Source organism: Mya arenaria, chromosome 13 (assembly GCF_026914265.1).
Source record: "Mya arenaria isolate MELC-2E11 chromosome 13, ASM2691426v1".
NCBI classification, from domain to species: domain Eukaryota; kingdom Metazoa; phylum Mollusca; class Bivalvia; order Myida; family Myidae; genus Mya; species Mya arenaria.
Window position 1 is genome coordinate 36,833,434 of NC_069134.1, and position 19,086 is coordinate 36,852,519.

Sequence of the window (19,086 nt, forward strand, 5' to 3'; positions counted from 1 at the left end):
TAACTACAATATATTGTTTGGAATTGAGTATATGTTACATTATTTATATGATTACATTTTAAAAACTCGGTCACACGCACACGAGGTTGGGTTTTAACCCATGAGTAGGTTTTCTTGTTAAAATTGCTAATGTGTATGTAACCAGTGATAACTATATTCAAATTCAGACAAACTAGGGCAGAGAAAAGACATAATAGATATATGGTTACTTATTGGAATTTAAAAATTATAATTTCAGTATTTTGGAGTCGTCTATTTTAAGACGAGTTTTTTGCAGTAAAATCACTACGCGTTGATGTTGTTTGTAGTGTATATTTGACTATTTTCCTCCAACAGCCAGAACTAAGAACATCGGCTCATCAATAGACGGCTAGCTGAGTCATACGGTCTCGCCAAAGGAGAAAATCTAACTAAACGCAGATCTGAAGTGCTCTGAGTGTTCGTCTTAATCATTTTATGGCGAGTTGGGTGTCATTTTACAGATTTGACGTCCTGTTAAGCTTTGTACTGGTCGCGTGTTTGCAAGATGAATCTGTCTTAAACATCAGTGGGATATAATTATGGTCAATTTAATTCATTTAGTAAAATTATCGCTAGATCTCGTCTTACCCAATTAGGTCCATTAGGGAAGCTGGTATTTTTCGAAGAAGCCATCAAAATTTAAGTTATTTATGTGTTCCTGCCATACTGTTATCGAAATATTTGTTGTTAAACGCTCGTAAATTATTTAAATGTCAATAATTTAGGAAGGTTTTATGTTCATGCAAGCTATGTGATTTTACTTTATATCAAACGTTTAAATGAATCTTTGGAAATGTCAAAGATGAAAATGCAATTTATCAAATAATCATGGTATATGTTAATTTATATGTTTTAACGTATACAATTATTTGACAGACAAACCTTCGAAAGCTATGTTTTTTATGGCACCATACAAAGAAACAAACATATGCAAAAAGGGTTAGACTTTTATAAATTTCGAGTCGTTAATTTACTGTTTAGCTCTGCAAAAAAACCATTATGGCGCAAAGATATTTTTCAACATTTCCCTCAAAACAGATGCAATTAAGTCAACAGAAGATTGGCAGCATAATGCCCCGGGGCATCGCGAACTAATATGGCAGGAAAAACGGTATTCTTTTAATTCCTTGCTTATCAATCAACGCTAGGAAAATCGGTACTGGCGGTTATGTTACTTGTCCTAAATTAGCAATGTGATATCAATATCGTTAAAATAATTTATATCATTGTTAATGATTTAATCATTATTTTCCAGTGGACCGCTCTGCCTCCAAAAGAAGGAAAGCGTTTGAAGAAAATGTTGCCAATAACCGCCGTGCCTTTGTTACTCGTTTCATCTTTTCTCATAAAAGAATTGCTGTGGGAGAACACCCTCTAAACTTGTTCAAGAAAGTTATAATTTATAAATTTTATTTTGTTTTCTTCAGCAACTTTCTTTACATTAGAATAAAAGAGTATAGGTTGCGTGTTTACATATGCAGAACGTCTTCCATTTTATATTGTGCTATGTCAATAGCTCCATTGTGCTTTTTACCATCTATTGTAAATAGCAATAAGCAATTTTTATAATCTGATGAAAGTTTGCAATAATACCATGTTAAAAATATCGTGTAATAAAGTTCATTAAGTTTTTGAATATATTTTTGATTAACTTTAAATGAATTATACTGATATGCTATGTTTTCACTCATCGTCTGAGTGTCAAGAATGTAACAGAATATTTTGCAACGCTGACACTGCTATATCCATACACGGTTAAGATATACACAGTACATAAATTGTAGTATAAGAAAGCATATCTATATACGTATACATTTAACTAGTTGCTTCTTTCTTATTTCCATTTTTATTACTTCATATATCCATGCATGTACGGACTTGGCCAAACTTATGAGAAATTCAAAATATCCTTCCATTATTTCGAATATTACATCACTTTCAGTATTTCATATCTTATTGTAACGTTGTCAACATTTAAAGAAAAATACTTTATTGCCCAGGTCTGCTGTTGCGTGTTGCCACGTTATTTTTGTGACTCAAAAGCTATGGGGAGTAATGTGTTTCCTTGATTCAGTTTATTACCATTTCTCGTCGTGAAATAACATTAACACTTTCTTTCAATATTGACGAGCGTGAATCAATGAAAGGAAGTTCAACGATTGGATGGAGCCGAACAATAGATACAGATATTTAAGACGTGAATGAAATTTATGATATCTGTTGTAATGGACCATTGATTTGAGAGGTTGGCAATATTTCTGAGGGCAGTGTCAGCAACAGTGATGACATGACAGAATAACTTGCCTTAGATAAAATGTATTGCCTTTCTGTAGAGCGGTTTAAACTTTTTCTTACAACAACTAATAGATAACGCATGAAACCTATCTTATCCCTTCACTATAATAATATTTCTTGCCATCATATTCAATCAGCATCACATCTTCAACATGGAGGCTAAATTCAAATGTCATTGTAAATGCCTTAGATTTTATTAAGCAAATACAAATGAATAGCGAATGTCTGGTTAATGAATATCTGTATGGGGATTTGAAATCAGACTCAAATGAACAATTCTAGTTCGGAAAGTTTAATGACATGAAGCGATTGGTTTGAGATACTTCTTTTCTGAGGAAACCTGAAGTATAAAGATTTGATTTCAGTACAGACAAGAAGGTAATTCGTCAATCGTTGCCCTTGCCTTGCTATGGTTTAAGATCATAGCCTACCCGTTGTTCAAACCAACAGTTAACATCTTGTTTTGCATGTTTAACATAGATGAGACATTGAGTCATATGATAATTGAAGATATCGTGTGTGTATTTTTTCTTCAGTATATGATGTACCGTGTTTTATATTGATATTGCTGTTGTATACATATTAATGAAAATAATAAGAAAATGAATATTGACGAGTGTGAATCAATAAAAGGAAGTTCAAAGATTGGATGAAACTGAACAATAGAAATGGATGATTATGACGTGAATGGAATTTATGATATCTGTTGTAATGGACTATTGGTTTAAAAGATTGGTAATATTTCGAAGGACATTGTCAGCAACTGTGATTGCTTGACAGAATTTCTACCCACATATATTGCCAAAATGTATTGCCTTTCTACACAAAGGTTTATTGTTTCCTCAATTTACAGCAACTAACAGATAAAGTATGACAACTATCTAACTCCTAAACTACAATCGTATTTATTGCCATCTTATTTAATCAGCATTACATCTTCAACCTGGAGGCTAAATTCAAATGTCATTACTACAAAGCCGAAAAAGAAATGACACAAAAATTAACCTGATCGAAACAAGCTGAAATATAAGACGACATATGTGAATTTACAATACACCAGCGCTGCACTCGATATATCAGAGAAGAATAAAACAGAATACTTGAGCTGATCGCATGAATGCAGAAAAAGCCGGTATGCATATAATAACTTACTATACATCAGTTGTTTTTGGAGGACACAAAATAAAACACAACAGTCAGGCTGATCACAAAGAGTCTCCTATAGATGACGACTATAGACGTTTATCATATACCATTTATGTTTGGCGCTGCACACGATAAATAGATGATTAAATATACCGAACACTTGGGTGAATCATGTCAGTTATGCCCCTTTTACATTAGGAAATAGGTCTTTTAGTATGCGGCAGAAAATATCCCAAGTTGTATTGTCCGATCATGATGAAACTTGGTGACGGTGTTTGTGGGCATTGTCTCGGGTAAATCGCACCAGTGACTCTCATTGGTTATTGGCATACTGTCTCTGTCAGGCTTGGTCACCGCTCAATAGTTCGATAGTCATGCCTGTTTACAGTCAAATATAGTATAGCAGTATTACTTGTGGAGACATTTACTTACTTAATTAGTATACAGTCAGTACAATTATGAACTAAGTGACAGCGTTTGTAGACATAAGTTGTTGTTATTGTTCACAAACCTGAAATTTGAGTTAATGTTTGCATGCGCTCATTAAATGCAGTACAGCCTGACTGAACCAGGGCGCCATAATACCAAAGAGTTTCAAGTGCGATAAGTAAAAGAACATAGAGGTAACTGCAATTCCAAGGCACACCAAGATATTATCAGAGTTGATGAAAAAGTGTTACATACAAGGAGATGCAATGCAAATCCCAAGCGATTAAAGAAGATACCTCTTGGATCCTGAATTTGCCCTGTGTAAAGCACCAATTGTTTGGTTTAAACCAGTGCTGAATACTCACAAATTGATTGAAAACTATCATAACTACCCTATAGTGTCGACCGCAAAGAAAGGGATCTACTGGAACCAATTTCATACCGTTCCAGCATCAAAGTGAACGCTCAGCCATAAGGTTAACGGAGTGTTGCCATGTCGCCTGTTCAGAGCATCAATATGTATAGTTATTAGTTAATATCACTGACACCTATCGCCTTCAGCTCACCCGATAAATTCCTCTGCCTTGCGAAATAAACTTCTTCAATCCACGGCACTAACCTAGTATTGTCTATGTAGGACTGTGCATATAAAGCATTATATGGTACTTATATTTTGCCACTTTTGCAACAATCAGTTCTCAAAATGTGCATGAACCAGCATCAGGTGAACATGAAGATGGTTAAATCAATATTGTTTCACCATGGAGGTTCTAAAACAACAATGACAGCTTCAGGAAATAAGACCAACACTTAACCAACAATGGAAGAGAAAATGTTGCTACATAGTATGTATGTTGAGCAAACAAAGCAATAAAAGGACAATGTTTTTGATTTTCACAATTATCTACAATAAAGTCAATGGTATCCCGTAAGTAATCATTTTGTTCCGGCACTTACGAACTCGAAATAAGCACACACGAGAGTATTTTCAGCCTGTGGCATACACTTCCTTGAAACTTTAATACTGACTATCAAAATATTATTAAATTGCATGTGACTGAAGTGGTCAGTTTTCAACGTTAAAAAATGATCCAACGTAAAATTTAGGGTGGTTTTAAAAACTGGTCTTAATCGTATCTAAGATTGAAAAAAACTAGTGGAATTGTGTGATATACATAACCAAATATAAACAATTACTACATTCAATGAAGCATGACCATAGGATTTAAGCAAAAGATTGAACACTGTAAGTTTTGATTTGTTTTCAACGAGGGACAACTTTTCATGCGACGAAGGATCATTAATGAACGGTCTTTGTCAGTTTTAAATTTAAAAATGTATGAGTCACCCGTTGAAAAATTGCCCCTGGGGTAAATTGTCAAGGGTCAAAGTGGGAGTCGAGCTTGGTAGATAATATTCAGGCGTCAAGCTCGTGGCGCGCGCCCACTATTATCCAAGTAACGTGAGACCAAGGTTGGGGTAGAGTTTATGAGATTATATTCTAGCGAATTCAGATGGTACGCACACGTCGTGAACCCCCTATGTTACGTGAGTTCAATGTTGGAATAGAGTTTTAAGAGATTACACACAGGCGAAATCAGGCGGACCGCACACGGTGCGCACCCCCTATTGCCCATGTAACTTGAGTCCCTGGTTGGGGTAGCGTTTTAGGAAATAACACACAAGCGAATTCAGGCGGGATGCACACGGCGCGCACCCCCTATAGACAATGTAACTTGAGTCAAAGGTTGGAGTAGAGTTTGGGAGACATACTAGCGAATTCAGGCGGGACGCACACGGCGCGCACCCCCTATGCCCCCCTATGGCCCGAGTAACGCGTGTCCCAGGTGGGAGTAGAATTTTAGGGAATAACACATTAACGAATTGAGGCGGGACAAACACCTCGCGCACGCCCTATGGCCCGAGTAACGTGAGTCCAAGGTGGGAGTAGAGTTTGAGGGATGACATACTAGCGAATTGAGGCGGGACACACACGGCGCGCACCCCCTATGGCCAAAGTAACGTAAGTCCAAGGTGGGAGTAGAGTTTGAGGGATGACATACTAGCGAATTGAGGCGGGATGCACACGGCGCGCACCCCCTATGGCCCGAGTAACGTGAGTCCAAGGTGGGAGTAACGTTTGGGGGATGACATATTAGCGAATTGAGGCGGGACACACACGGCGCGCACCCCTATGGCCCGAGTAACGTGAGTCCAGGGTGGGAGTAGAGTTTGGTTGATGACATACTAGCGAATTGAGGCGGGACACACACGGCGCGCACCCCCTATGGCCCGAGTAACGTGAGTCCAAGGTGGAAGTAGAGTTTGGTTGATGACATACTAGGAAATTGAGGCGGGACACACACGGCGCGCACCCCTTAAGGCCCGAGTAACGTGAGTCCGAGGTGGGAGTAGAGTTTGGGGGATGACATGCTTGCGAATTGAGGCGGGACACACACGGCGCGCACCCCCTATGGCCCGATTAACGTGAGACCAAGGTGGGAGTAGAGTTTGGGGGATGACATGCTAGCGAATTGAGGCGGGACACACACGGCGCGCAACCCCTATGGCCCGAGTAACGTGAGTCCAAGGTGGGAGTAGAGTTTGGTTGATGACATACTAGCGAATTGAGGCGGGACACACACGGCGCGCACCCCTATGGCCCGAGTAACGTGAGTCCAAGGTGGGAGTAGAGTTTGGTTGATGACATACTAGCGAATTGAGGCGGGACACACACGGCGCGCACCCCCTATGGCCCGAGTAACGTGAGTCCAAGGTGGGAGTAGAGTTTGAGGGATGACATACTAGCGAATTGAGGCGGGACACACACGGCGCGCACCCCCTATGGCCCGAGTAACGTGAGTCCAAGGTGGGAGTAGAGTTTGGGGGATGACATACTAGCGAACTGAGGCGGGACACATACCTCGCGCACCCTTATGGCCCGAGTAACGTGAGTCCAAGGTGGGAGTAGAGTTTGGGGGATGACATACTAGCGAATTGAGGCGGGACACACACCTCGCGCACCCTTATGGCCCGAGTATTGCGAGTCCAAGGTGGGAGTAGAGTTTGGGGGATGACATACTAGCGAATTGAGGCGGGACACACACGGCGCACACCCCCTATGGCCCGAGTAACGTGAGACCAAGGTAGGAGTAGAGTTTGGGGGATGACATACTAGCGAATTGAGGCGGGACGCACACGACGCGCACCCCTTATGGCCCGAGTAACGTGAGTCCAAGGTGTTTGGGGGATGACATACTAGCGAATTGAGGCGGGACACACACGGCGCGCACCCCCTATGGCCCGAGTAACGTGAGACCAAGGTAGGAGTAGAATTTGGGGGATGACATACTAGCGAATTGAGGCGGGACACACACCTCGTGCACCCCCTATGGCCCGAGTATAGCGAGTCCAAGGTGGGAGTAGAGTTTGGGGGATGACATACTAGCGAATTGAGGCGGGACGCACACGACGCGCACCCCTTATGGCCCGAGTAACGTGAGTCCAAGGTGGGAGTAGGGTTTGGGGGATGACTTGCTAGCGAATTGAGGCGGGACACACATGGCGCGCAACCCCTATGGCCCGAGTAACGTGAGTCCAAGGTGGGAGTAGAGTTTGGGGGATGACATACTAGCGAATTGAGGCGGGACGCACACGGCGCGCACCACTTATGGCCCGAGTAACGTGAGTCCAAGGTGGGAGTAGAGTTTGGGGGATGACTTGCTAGCGAATTGAGGCGGGACACACACGGCGCACAACCCCTATGGCCCGAGTAACGTGAGTCCAAGGTGGGAGTAGAGTTTGGTTGATGACATACTAGCGAATTGAGGCGGGACACACACGGCGCGCACACCCTATGGCCTGAGTAACGTGAGTCCAGGGTGGGAGTAGAGCTTGGGGGATGACATACTAGCGAATTGAGGCGGGATGCACACGGGGCGCACCCCCTATGGCCCGAGTAACGTGAAACCAAGGTGGGAGTAGAGTTTGGCTGATGACATACTAGCGAATTGAGGCGGGATGCACACGGCGCGCACCCTCTATGGACCGATTAACGTGAGTCCAAGGTGGGAGTAGAGTTTGGGGGATGACTTGCTAGCGAATTGAGGCGGGACACACACCTCGCGCACCCCCTAAGGCCCGAGTATTGCGAGTCCAAGGTGGGAGTAACGTTTGGGGGATGACATACTAGCGAATTGAGGCGGGACACACACGGCGCGCACCCCCTATGGCCCGAGTAACGTGAGTCCAAGGTGGGAATAAAGATTGGGGGATGACATACTAGCGAATTGAGGCGGGACACACACGGCGCGCACCTTCTATGGCCTGAGTAACGTGAGTCCAAGGTGGGAGTAGAGTTTGGGGGATGACATACTAGTGAATTGAGGCGGGACACACACGGTGCGCACCCCCTATGGCCCGAGTATCGCGAGTCCAAGGTGGGAGTAGAGTTTGGGGGATGACATACTAGCGAATTGAGGCGGGACACACACGGCGCGCACCCTCTGTGGCCCGAGTAATGTGAGTCCAAGGTGGGAGTAGAGTTTGGGGGATGACTTGCTAGCGAATTGAGGCGGGACACACACGGCGCGCAACCCCCTATGGCCCGAGTAACGTGAGTCCAAGGTGGGAGTAGAGTTTTGGGAGATAACATTCTGGCGAATTTTGGCGGGACGTTCCAGGCGCGTTCCCTCTATTGCCCCAGTAGCGTTAATCCCAGGTTTGAGTAGATTTGGGATGATTACATACTAGCAAACTCAGGCTGGACGTACTCAGCGCGCGCCCCATGTGGCCCAAGTAACATGAGTCTCAGGTGAGAGAGGCGATAAGGCACAACACACGAATCAATTGGGGAGTGGATGGACACGGTGTTTTTTTTATTATCGCCTTTAAACACAAAATAATTGGTCGGTTTTGCTAGCACAATTCATAAAGCAGTTGCAAACAAGTCATTTACGTAATCATAAGATATTTCTGTATTTCAATTGTAATTGTGGCTTGAACATGTTTATGGAACGATGTGTTTGTATGTGTATGTAATTTGTATACTACGCGCGTGCCCTAAAATACAAATAAATTCAAGTATCAGGTAGAAGTATAGTTTTGAGGCAACAGGGAGGTGGGAGTAGCCATTTTACTTATGAATACAGAATCAATGTTGCTACAATGAACTAAAATCTCGTGATATTTGCTTCTTTTTCTCTGTGTATCTTCACAAATTCATATTTTATACCAAATAATTTTCTTTTGATCCGCCGAATAATGTATCATGCAGAAAGAAAATGTGTAAAAAAACCCTTGTAAATAGTATAATTACGAATATGCCAACTTATTGGGTTGACTGTTAAAGATGCACTTTCACAGATTAAACGTTCTGACAACTTTTTTTTTTTGGTCTTGGAACGAGACAATTTTTGCGAAAATCCATGGAAACCGGTTATATAAGACTGCTGACAAAAACTCAGATCGTAGACTTTCATATTTCCGTTCAAAAAATTGATGTTTTATGCATTTTTCTTAAACCGTTAGTAACGGGTTAAGCCATAAAACATGGAAATATGAAAATCTACGATCAGAGTTTTTGTAAGCAATCTTATATCATTGGTTTGCAAATATTTACGCAAAATCTTGCTCTTTCCAAGACAAAAAATAAAAAAGCTAAAAATGGTATATCTGTGAGAGTACAGCTTTAAGAATCTGGTTTCAAGTACTACGTAAACTATTCTCTGTAAAACCATGAGGTATCCACATGTACTTCATGTCCGCAAATGAATATCAAAAATATTTAAAGGCACCTTCTCTGTTTTGACGAACTTGTTTGTATTAACGAAATAAGTAATGAACTACTGAATGCATTAGGATTCTTCAACACTTCTTATTAAACTTCCGACTTAAAGCGAAGCAAGTATGTTCAAATCTTAATTTCCTTTTATTTTTTAAAAACATATATAAATTTAATGTACGTTACCACATATAACATTGAAATATTTCAGTTATATTTGATATTTGATTTTATTAACATTACAGCGTATATGGGCCTTTAAGAACGAGCATGCGCAAAGGAGGACATCAATTTACTTCCTTATTGGTTTCTATGATCAACAAACATCAAGGTAACTAAAATTTGTATTTCTTTAATTGTGTGTTTTATTCAGTTAACGGCACACCATTGCTAGCTTCTATGGGGTTTTCTTAAAAGAAAACATGTTTAAAACGTCATTAAAGGACTTCTGAATGTGGATTTCGGTCATTACATGTACTTTCGTTTTAGACAAACAAAATGTTATATTCGTTTTGGCTGCTCTTGGCTGGTTTACTGATTTATTAATATCTCGTGAACTGTCTAATTCGTAATTATAGATGGAAGTATCTGGAAAAAGGCGTGACCCTGACCTTAACAAGGGCTCCGATGACACAACTGTCTTCTGTCAGCCGTGTGAAGAGGAGGGCAAACGCTCTGTAGCCCAGGGATTCTGTCAGACCTGCCAAGAGTACATGTGTGATCCCTGTATCAAGGCCCATAAGAAATTCAAGGTGTCCAGAAACCACATTATGTTGTCCAAAGATAAGATGCCGTCCTTCTACCCGTCCACTAAGCAGTCTGACATCGGTGTAACTGAATATTGTAAAACACATCCGAATGAGATGATCAAGTTTTACTGTCCGACCCACAGCGACCTTGGTTGTGGTGACTGTGTAGTCATCGGTCATCGCACGTGCAAAGTCGACTACATTGCTGATGTGTCTAAGGATTTCACCAATGAAAGGGAATTCAGGGAGCTGGAACCATCTATTAAACGAGCGGAAGATCTTCTATCTGGGTACATAAGTAAAGTAAAGAAGCTTTTTGACGAGGTCGAACACCAGTCTAAGGATGAGATCGACAGACTGAGAAAGTTCCGTGCAGAAATCAATACCTACCTGGACCGACGCGAGAAGGAGTTGCTCGGCAATATCCAGGAAATGAAGACCAATGAAGAAAGCGCGCTGACTGAACTGAAGACTGATTGTGAGTTGGCAAAATGCGGACTTGTGGCCACTAGGACAGAACTGACTTCCGGTACCGACTCGGTGAACCAGCGGTACGTGACGGCAAGGAGAGCCCAGAAGGAACTACGGGGTATTCATGACAAGATTGAAAAGATGGCTGGTAGGATGAAGGCCCGGAAGTATCGATTTGTTGAAGACGCGGACACGAAACGGCTGCTGGGATCGAAAATGGGCCTTGGAACACTGAACATGGCGGGAGAGCTTGGTAGGAATAGAATGCTTAATTATTACTATCTCCCAATAAGTTAGACTTAGTGTAGTATGTTGTGTTCTTGTTAAGAATGGTCATAAAAGGTAATTGCTAAAATTATGAAATACAGTTTCATACTTTGGTTTAATGTTTTATTACAAGCTTATTGATCTACATTAAATATCTACTGGTCAATTGGGTAAACCAGTCTAGTTTCAAGTACACTGTAAATAAACAAAAGAGGGCCTTTGAACGAACAACAACGCTCGTCTGTTTTTCCCCATTCGCTATAACTCGTTAATTATAACAGTAATTGACCTTGCTTAAAACGTGCCTACTGTCTGTAGCACCATTGAGTACTGGGGTATGTTTTGGACGCGTTTTTATGGCTATTGAGAAAATCAATATCTTTTGTAATGTTGAATCTTTACCGTCCCTACCAAAATAGAGATACGACTGGGGGACAAATCAGTATTTGCATTATATGACAGGGGACAAAATTGTTCAACCTTTAGACATTGGATTTAGCGTTTATATGCACATATTTGCACCTGGGATAAATCTGCCACGGTGGCCAAGTTGTCCCCGAGGTAAATCTCGTCACAAAACGTGGTTTAAAATAGCAAATAGTGCCTTAGGATCGTATTAAAAATAATACTTGTTAATACTTTTAAAGATCAGCACTCATTTAACTCAATAAACAAGCACCTTGACATGCTTAAACATTTGATTGATTTAACAGAGAAGATTTTAAGTTGAATATCATACGACTATAACGTTTTTACCATAGATGCATTTGACATCATTGAAAGTGTAATTTTGTTGATAAAAACTAACCTATTGTTCACAATATATCCAATTAGTGTATGTGTGTGCGTGCCTGCGTCGGTGCGCGCGTGCGTGTGTGTGTGTGCGTGTGTGTGTGCGTGTGTGTGTGTGTGTGTGCGTGCGTGCGTGCGTGCGTGCCTGTGTGTGTGTGTGCACGGACGCACGTGCGTGGGTGCATGTGTGGGGGATGAGTGTTTGCGTGAGCGGATACGTGTGTGTGCGCGCGCGCGTGTGCGAGAGTGCGTGTGTATGTGTGTGTGTGCAGGTGCATGTGAGAGTGTGAGCAGGTGTGTATGAGAGTGCGTGCGGGTGAAGATGAGAGTGTGTGCGGGTGAGAGTGTGTGCGGGTGAGCGGGTGAGCGGGTGAGTGTATGCAGGTGAGAGTTTGTCCGGGTGCGGGTGAGAGTGTGTGCGGGTGCAAGTGAGAGTGTGTGCGGGTGAGAGTGTGTGTGGTGCGGATGAGAGTGTGTGCGGGTGAGAGTGTGTGCGGATGCAGGTGAGAGTGTGTTGGTGCGAGTGTGTGCGGTTGCGGGTAGGAATGTGTGTAGGTGCGAGTGAGAGTTTAGCGAGTGATAGTGTGTAGAGGTGCACTTGAGTTAAGAGTGTTTTTGGGTGAGAGTGTGTGCGGGTGAAGACGAGAGTGTGTGCGGTCACGGGGAAGAGTGTGTGGTTGCTGGTGAGAGGTTTTGGGGGTGCGGGTGAGAGTGGGTTCAGGTGAGAGTGTATGCAGGTGCGACGGTGTGCAGTAGCGAGTGCGAGTGAGATTGTGAAGGTGCGAGTGTGTGTGTGTGTGTGCGAGTGATTTTGTGTAGGTAACAGTGAGTGCAGGTGCGTGAGAGTGTTTGCGGATGACGGTGAGAGTGGGTGCGGGTGAGAGTGTGAGCGAGGGCGGATAAGAATGTTTGCGGGTGTGGGTGAGAGTTTGTCCGGTTGTGGATGAGAATGTGTGTAGGTGCGGGTGTGAATGTATGCGAATGAGAGTGTATGCAGGTGCACCTGAGAGTGTGTGCAGGTTTGAGTTAGTGTGTGTGGGGTTGAGAATGTGTGCGGGTGCGGGTGAGAGTGTGTGCGGCCACGGGGGAGAGTGTGTGCGGTTGCGGGTGAGAGTGTGTGCGGGTGCGGGTGAGAATTTGCCCTGGTATGAGTATATGCAGATGAGAGTGTGTGCGGGTGCGAGTGAGAGTGTGAGCGGTTGCGCGTGAAAGAGTGCGCGAGTGAGAGTAGAGTGGGTGCGAGTGTGAGCGGGTGCGAGTAAGGGGATGGGCGGGTTCAAGTGAGAGTTAGTGCAGGTGCGGATGAGAGTGAGTGCGGTTGCGGATGAGAGTGTGTGTGGCAGCGGGTGAGAATGTATGCAGGTGCGAGTGAGAGTGTGTGTGGGTGAGGTTGAGAGTATGTGTGGGTGAGGTTGAGGGTGTGTTCGGATGCGGGTAAGACTGTTTGCAAGTGCGAGTTCGAGTGAAAGAGTGTGCGGTGCAGGTGTTTGCGGGTGATAGTGTGTATGTGTGCGAGCAAGAGTGTGTGCAGGTGCAAGTGAGAGTGTATGCATGTTTAATTTAGAGTGTGTGCGGGTGCGGTTTAGATTGGGTGCGAGTGCGGGTGAGATTGTGTGCGGTTGCGAGTGAGAATGTGTGCAGGTGCGAGTGAGAGTTTGTGCAGATGCGAGTGAGATTTTGTGCAGGTGAGGATGAGAGTGTGTGCGGTTGCGGGTGAGAATGTGTGCAGGTGCGAGTGAGAGTTTGTGCAGATGCAAGTGGGATTTTGTGCGGGCGAGGATGAGAGTGTGTGTGGGTGCGGGTAAAAGTATGTGCAGGTGCGATTGGGAATGTGAGCGGGTGCCGGTGAGAGTTTGTGCGCGTGCGGGTGAGAGTGTGCGCGGATGAGAGCGTGCGGGTGAGGGTTAGCGTGTGTGCAGGTGCGAGTGTATGCGGATGCGGGTTTGAGTGTTTGTCGGGACGGATGTGAGTGTGTGCGAGTGAGAGTGTGTGCAGGTGCAAGTGATAGTGTGTGCAGGTTTGAGTAAGAGTGTTTGCAGGTTTGAGTTGAGTGAGTGCGGGTGCAGGTGTGAGTGTGTGCAGGTACGGGTGAGAGTGTGTGCGGTTGCGGATGAGAGTGTGTGCAGGTGCAAGTGAGAGTGTATGCGGGTACGGGTGAGAGTGTGTTCGATGCGGCTGAGAGTTTATGCAGATGCGGGTGAGAGTGTGTGCAGGTGCACCGGTGTGCAGTAGCGAGTGTGTGCGGGTGCGAGTGAGAGTGTGCGGGTGCGAGTGAGAGTGTGTGCGAGTGAGAGTGTGTGCAGGTGCGAGTGAGAATGAGTGCAAGTGAGGGCTAGAACGTGTGAAGGTAAGGGTTAGAGTGTGTGCGGGTGCAGGTGAGAGTTTGTGCGGGTGCAGGTGAGAGTGTGTGCGGGTGCGGGTGAGAGTGTGTGCAGGTGCGGTAGCATCGGTGTGCGGCTGCGAGTGTATACGGATGCAAGTGAGATTGTGTGCGAGTGAGAGTGTGTGCGTGTGCGAGTGAGAGTGTGTGCGGGTGCGATTGAGGGTGAGGGTGTGTGCGAGTGAGGTCGAGTGTGTTGGGGTAGAGAGTGTGTACAGGTGCGTTAGTGTACGAGTGAGAGTGTGTGCGGGTGCGAGCGAGAATCTGTGCGGGTGCGTGTTGGGTTGAGTGCGAGTGAGGGTGTGTGTGGGCGAGTGAGAGTGTGTGCGGGTGAAAATATGTGTAGGTGCTGATAAGGGTTTTGCGGGTTCGGTTGAGAATTTGCGCATGTTCGAGTGAGTGAAGGTTAGGGTGTGTGCGGGTGCGGTTGAGATAGTGTGTAGGTGCGAGTGAGAGTGTGCCCTGGTGAGAGTGTGTGCGGTGCAAGTGATAGTGCGTGCGGCTGCGAATGAGAGTGTGTGCGGGTGCAAATGAGAGTGTGGTCGGTTACGGGTGTGTATGTGTGCAGGTGTGATTGTGCGGGTGTGTGCGGGTGCGGTAGAGAATGTGTCCAAGTGTGTGCTGGTGCGGTTGAGTTTGCGAAGGTGCTCCTGAGAGTATGTGCAGGTGCGAGTGTGTGCGGGTGCGGGCTGGAGTGTGTGCAGGTGCCAGTTTGTTCAGGTGCGAGCGTGCGAGTGCTTTCGTCAATGCCTTTATGAAGTGAAGTCCAATTATGTAAAAACAGTGTTTTAATTAGTCTGATGAATATGTATACAAGGACAACTGTACTCGATAAATGGTGTGTTTCGCTGACATAACGACATTTATAGTGATGGGAACATTGACATGTTTTTTAACATATTTATTTGATTTTAACAACTTCTTTGTCCTTTTCAATGAAAAAAGTACTCATTTCATGTACTTTTGATCAGAAATATTTTTATTAACGCTTCATATTTTAATTCTGAGTCTACACACGAAAATTGTTGAAGCAAACATGTTTCTAAGTCGAAACCCTCATCATAACATGTATTTATAATTACTGTTTATTCCGTGGTGGCTGTCGTGTAAGTTTACCTTAAACAAACTGGCTATTGAAGTTGTGACTTTATACAAGTATTTACACTTACATTTATAAGATCAAAGTGACTAAAGATATACATGTAGTCCTTATTATTTTTAGTTCCAGTTCCTGACTTCGCTACTGTGACGTGGAGGAAGGAGGCGGATATCCTGGTCAGAACGTCTCAGGACAAGGAAACCTGCTGGATCACGGGCTCATCCCTGCTCTCGCCTGGTTTCTTCCTCCTGGCTGACTGCGGTAACAACTGTGTCAAACTGGTAGACATCAGCACCTGCACCGTCACGTCCCGCCTCCAGCTACCAGGCCAGTCATGGGACGTGTGTGTGCTCCCCGGTGACCAGGCCGCCGTTACAGTCAAGTCCATGATTCAGCTGCTGTCTACGAAGGGAGGACAGCTGTCGTGCGGAAAGGAAATTAAAGTATCATCTAGTTGTTTTGGTATTGCGTTTTACAACAATAGATTATACGTTTCGTACAGATCAAACCCGCGTGTTGAAGTGATGACATTGGATGGGCATATCATAAGTACATTCCAAACAGATGATAGAAGACAACTTTTCAAAGAACCATATTACCTGACTGTGTCAGCTTCAACACCGCCGACCCTTCACGTGTCTGACATTGCTGCCCACACCGTCCTACAGCTGACCCTTGACGGGAAGGTCCTGCGGGAGTACCAAGATATTCGGCCCATCAATCCCAGGGCCGTGGTGAAGGTAGGGCCCGGCCAGCTGCTCGTGTGTGGAGTTAACAGCCACAACGTGATGCTGCTAACGGAGAGTGACGGCAAGATGGCGGAAATACTGGGAAAGAAGAACGGACTGACCAATCCCTGGTCCGTGTCCTTCTGCCCTCACACACGTGCCATAGTTGTCGGAATGAGCAGAAATGACTCACTGAAGGTCTTTAATGCAAATTGACACCTTTTCTGTATCAGTCGTGATTTTGCTCTCTCTGGCGGAAATTACCATGTATTCAATGCTTTTTGAGCAAGTGAATAGTAATAGCAATCATATTTAATGTTCAACATACGCTTATTTATTCGTTGTAACCGAGTTCTATCAAACTGAATGAACATTGCTAATTATATAAATCAAGAATGGAAATACTAAAATAATGTTGTATCAGTCTCAGAAGTTTTGTAATTAGTATGAAAAGCCATTGATGCTTTATGACAGTCATGTATCTAATAAATATTAAGCTTATTTTGCAGTTTTATTTTGCAAAACACTAGGATAACGAGTTAGTGTAAATATTGTAATACTATTAAACACTCATTCAATTATATTTTGGTGTTTACTACTTTTGTTTTTTTATGTTCTTTATATAGATCTTTGATTTTACAAAATGATCATTAACTTATATAAAAATAATTATTTAAACAGATGTATACTTTTTATGGTTTTGAAGTTAAAATAAGGTGTTTGACTTTCAGTAAAGAGAAATTTAGTAGGTTTTCATTATCATATGTTAATGAAACTCAGTCAGCATTTCAACGGTGGGCAAGTCTCAGTCAAGTTCAATTGTGAAGTGAATCATGTCAGTAATTTCAGAGTTATGCCCCTTTAACATTAAACAATAATATGTTTATATATTATGAAGGCAGTAAGTTAAGTTTTTTACTATCCAATAATGATGAAACTCGGTTACAGCATTTGTGGGCAAGTCTCCGTCAAGTTCCATCGTGGAGTTAAACATGTCAATAGATCCGGAGTTATTCCTCTATATCAATAGGAAATTGGTATTTTAAGCATCCGACAGGAAATTACTAACTTGTATTGTCCGATCATGATGGAACTTGGTGACTGTGTTTGTGGGCATTATGTCTCGGCGTAAATCGCTCCAGTAACTCTCATTGGTTATGGGCATACTGTCTTGGGGAGAATCACACCAGTAACTCTCATTGGTTATGGGCTTGCTGTCTCTGTCAGGTTCTGTTATTGGGTGAATCGCCTCAGTAGCTGATAGTCATGCCCCTTTTTATAGTGAAATATAGAATAGCATAATTACTTGCAGAGACAATTACTTAATTATAAAACGATCAGTACAATAATGAACTAAGTTACAGGATTTTGGATGAATGTTCTTATTCAAATCATATATTAGAATAATTTTAAATGTGTTAAACCTGACATGCATAAAATAGGACTACATTTTACGTTTATGCAATCCATTGCAAAGTTACTATGAAGAATATTTTAAATGGAAATTTCCGCGTGAATATTCCATAGGAATAGTACAAATGAAAAATCTCTTAAAAATGACAAACATGTCTTTAGATCTCAGTTTATCTTCTTTGGACGTTTGCCTACTGAATGTTATTGTATTGTTATTGACAATGTATGTAACCTGTCTTAATTTAGACTTATAATGAAAATAACCGTATATTCCTTACAAGGGATTCTTGGCTGTAATTACTTTCACAACAATTTTGTAGTATTGTGCGACTTGATTTCTGTATTAACCTTTAACTAATAAATGAATTTAATTTTTAGCCATCTTCTTATGGGTTTATGTATCTAAATTATTAATTTTTGAAATTTGATTATAATCTGCAACAAAACCCAACCAGCTTTCTATTATTTGCATGTATGTATTTAACATGCGGTGATAAACCTTTTTGACTGTTTCAATTTCAATGAGCTATTTACAAGTCATATATCAACTAAGTTCAACTGCATTATTTTCAAAACCTATATAATTATTATCCAGTTATGAGCCACTCGGTCACAATGCTTGTTTGTGGGTTTCAGGTTTCGGTGAAGTTTGATCTTGGGGCTATTCGCCCCAGTTTATCCAGAGTTATGCCCCTTTTACATTAAAAATAGTAGGTGTACATATCATGTACGCAGCTACTTAAGTTATAATTATTATTCAATTATGATGCAACTCAGTCACAGCATTTGTGTGCAAGTTCCAGGCAAGTTCCATCATGGAGTGAATCAATTGTCCGAGTAACTCGAGAGTTCTGCCTGTTTTTCCATTAAAAAATAAAAGTGTATATTGTGTGTATAAGTGTATATATATATATATATATATATATATATATATATATATATATATATATATATATATATATAATCCTAGTTTAGGCATTAGGGGGACCACGCATATTTTCAGGCATTAAGGGGACAATTTGTATATTTCGTAAGACTGAAGTAAATAGGGATCTTTTATCATATATGCATTCTTTTCATCACAATTATCAATGTCTGTGTTCGATTTAACTGTAAACCTTTTAATAAAATATATACAACAATATTGGTCCCCCTAAAAATTGTTAACTATATTACATGCATTAAGGAGACCAGCCATATATATATTATATATATAACAGTCATTAGGTGGACCACACCTTATTCAGATATTAAGAGGACAGTTGAATCAATAATAAGGTTTAAACTGATCTGGTTATATTCTATACATTTTGTTTTCTATGATAACAATAACAGAGCTCATTTTTTGTGGACATTTGTGTCTGAAACATATAGGATTTTTTATTCTACCTTTTTTGAAGATATACTTCACCAAGTTTACAAAGTGCATTTGTCTGGCCCAGTCTGGTCATGACATTCAAATGGGGAAAAGATTTTTTGTCAATAAGATATTTATATTAAAAAAAAAATAATAA

At 42.3% G+C, this 19,086-nt stretch overlaps 1 protein-coding gene across 1 annotated transcript; it reads left to right on the forward strand.

Moving 5' to 3' along the window:
* Window positions 1-9,953: 9,953 nt before the first annotated feature.
* On the forward strand, window positions 9,954-17,949 carry LOC128213929 (uncharacterized). The gene is made up of 3 exons (XM_052920047.1): window positions 9,954-10,004; window positions 10,252-11,146; window positions 15,555-17,949. Exons 2-3 carry the CDS (start codon window positions 10,252-10,254, stop codon window positions 16,373-16,375), a joined length of 1,716 nt encoding a protein of 571 aa, XP_052776007.1. The 5' UTR covers window positions 9,954-10,004; the 3' UTR covers window positions 16,376-17,949.
* Window positions 17,950-19,086: the final 1,137 nt, after the last annotated feature.